At 50.6% G+C, this 2,650-nt stretch overlaps 1 protein-coding gene across 1 annotated transcript; it reads right to left on the bottom strand.

The window, feature by feature from the left end:
- Positions 1-617: 617 nt before the first annotated feature.
- On the bottom strand, positions 618-1,659 carry GPR148 (G protein-coupled receptor 148). The gene is given in 4 exon segments (XM_027588233.2): positions 618-741; positions 743-1,311; positions 1,313-1,554; positions 1,557-1,659. Coding segments are annotated over 4 exon segments (1,038 nt in total).
- Positions 1,660-2,650: the final 991 nt, after the last annotated feature.

Here is a 2,650-nt window from a genome sequence, read left to right as displayed (position 1 = left end):
TGAGCAGGGAGCCCAGCATGGGGACTCCATCCCAGGACCCTGGGACCATGACTTAAGCTGAAGGCAGATGCCCAACTGACTGAGCCACCCAGGTGCCCCAGGGTGGTTCCAGCTTTATAGATGTCTTCATGACACCCCCCACTATAGGTGTGTCCTAGGTTATTCTCCGCCCTCCCACATACTGAGGAGTTGGCAAAATGGTGGCTCATGGTTCCAGATTCAGCAGATCTGCTTGCTTACTTTCCAGGTTCAAGCATTTAGTAACGTTTTGGCTTCTGTGTGTTTGTCAGCAACAGTGGTTTGCCAGTGGTGGAGGAGGATATGGTGGAAGCCATTGGAAAGGCACAGATCAGGGCCTCACCCCCACTTTGATCAGAGCTCTGCTGAATCACTTCTCTTTGCTTCCATTTTCAAGTAGAAAATCTCCACATCAGTGAGAAGTGAGCTTTCTCTGCCTAAAAACTTTTGAAATATTGAAAACCATCAGTTGAGGTCATCTTAAAGGTCCTATTGCACAAGTATATTTCATAGTTTTCTGGAATTGGTGATAATTGGCTACTGATACATCCAACATACAATTTCTAACCTTAGTCTGTTAGACTGTGAAGTCTGTAGCTCTAAGAAATAGTGAAGATGTCACTGTGCCTCCTGGATGAGAAGTGGCCCCAGACCATCCCCAGCAACCGCTGGAAACGGAGTGTGTACAGGTATGGGAGCATGGCATGAGGAAGCATCATGAGCCTCACTGTTGACTGCCATAAGCCACACATGAGTCCTGGCATCAATGTGGTGGTACTTGGTTAGCATGATGTCCAGGGAAAACACCACAACTAGGCTAACATACAGCATGATTAGCACTGTGTGGATAAGCAGGGTACCCCTGGCCCGGGAATAGCCCTGCACACAGATGCCTGAAGTCCTAGTCTCTGCATAGATCCTCCATAAGCAATAGGTGATGAAAGCTATGCATAGAAAGAGAATGCATAAAATGCAGATGTGGGTGACAGTGACCAGGGGGCCATGGCCTTGCTCAGTGCCCAGACTCAGCTACAGGATGCATGAGGCCCCTTGCTCTAACCTAGCATCCTGGCACTTGCTAAGCCAAATGAGACATGTGGGGAAGAAGCAGGCCACCAGCCAGATGAGGGCCACCACTTTCTGGGCAGCTTCATAGGACATGAAGGAGAAGTAGTGCAGAGGATAAGCAACTGCCAGGTAGGTGTGCAGTGCGGTGGCCATGAAGGACAAGATGGTGCTGGTATAGGCAATGAAGATGGTAACTGTGAGAGCACCACAAGCAATGAATGCAGTCCAGGGCCCAGCTGCCCAGGTTGCTGGAGGAGATGAGCATGTGGAAGACAAGGTAGGCCAGATCTGAGAGCAGGATGTTAGCCAGCAGCAGGTAGTGGGGCTCTTGCTGAAGTCTCTGGCTCTGCAGGATGGTTACCAGCAGCATGGGGCTCTGAGCCAGTGTGGCTATGGCCAGCAGGCTTGAGGGGAGGAACAACCAGCACAGCATGGTGACAGGCACGCTCAGGTCTCCGAGGCTTAGGAGGTGTTGCTGGCTAACTGAGGCATGCAGGGGGGCTCACTGATGAGCTGGTCGGAGGCTGGCCAGGCTGTTGTGTCCAGGCAACAGGGTGTCAACTGATCCCCCATGCTTCCTGGCAGGAATGGCAGGCTTTCCCACAGGTGGTTGGTTCTGTACCTGCCCAGGGTGTGGATCTCCCCTGCAAGGGTTCTGATGGTGCTACTCCTCTGAAGAAATGCTGTGCTTGAGCAGACCTTAGGAATGACTATTTAACAAAAATAAAACAACAAAGCAAAATTCTGCTCACACAGGGCTTCCTACATGCATGCACATCTGCCAGCTATCCTGGCCGCATGTGTATGGGCACACCTAAATGCATCAGCCTGTTGCCATGGTGTACTGGTCACTGATCTCCTGAGAAGTGTCTCTCACCTGGCTTAGGTGAGCAGGCTTTCTGCTCTTGAGATCCTGGCTCTGAGACTTTGGGAAGCTCTCTACATTTGTTTGCTTTTCTGTGAAAAGTGAATGCTGCCCATACAGACCTCATGGAAATGTTGCAAAAATCTAGAGGTAACATACTTAGCGCAGTGTGTAGCCTGGGATAAATGCTCAATACATGCTAGACCTTACCTTACCACACTCTCCAGAAGCTTGGGTCCTCCCTGCTGCACAGACGCCCTTGTCCTCACTGCAGAAGGAGTGCACAGGCAGAATGTTCTCAGGATCAAAGGGAGACAAAAATTTTAGACATTGAGCCATAAGAGGCCCAGCCTCATATCATGAATGCCACCTGGGCCAGATCTGGCAAGTGACACACCAGAACCCTGCTTCATCCCTCTGACTACACGGGCACTCACCTTTTGCCTCCTTTTTCTTTCTCGGGAGTGTCGGAAGCTGAAGACTTCAGAGGAAACCTGGCTTTGCCTCTTTTTTTTTTTAAGATTTTATTTATTTATTTGAGAGAGAGAGAATGAGAGATAGAGAGCACGAGAGGGAAGAGGGTCAGAGGGAGAAGCAGACTCCCTGCTGAGCAGGGAGCCCGATGCGGGACTCGATCCTGGGACTCCAGGATCATGACCTGAGCCGAAGGCAGTCACTTAACCAACTGAGCCACCCAGG

Source organism: Zalophus californianus, chromosome 3 (genome assembly GCF_009762305.2).
Source record: "Zalophus californianus isolate mZalCal1 chromosome 3, mZalCal1.pri.v2, whole genome shotgun sequence".
NCBI classification, from domain to species: domain Eukaryota; kingdom Metazoa; phylum Chordata; class Mammalia; order Carnivora; family Otariidae; genus Zalophus; species Zalophus californianus.
This window is presented reverse-complemented; position numbering and strand designations above follow the sequence as displayed.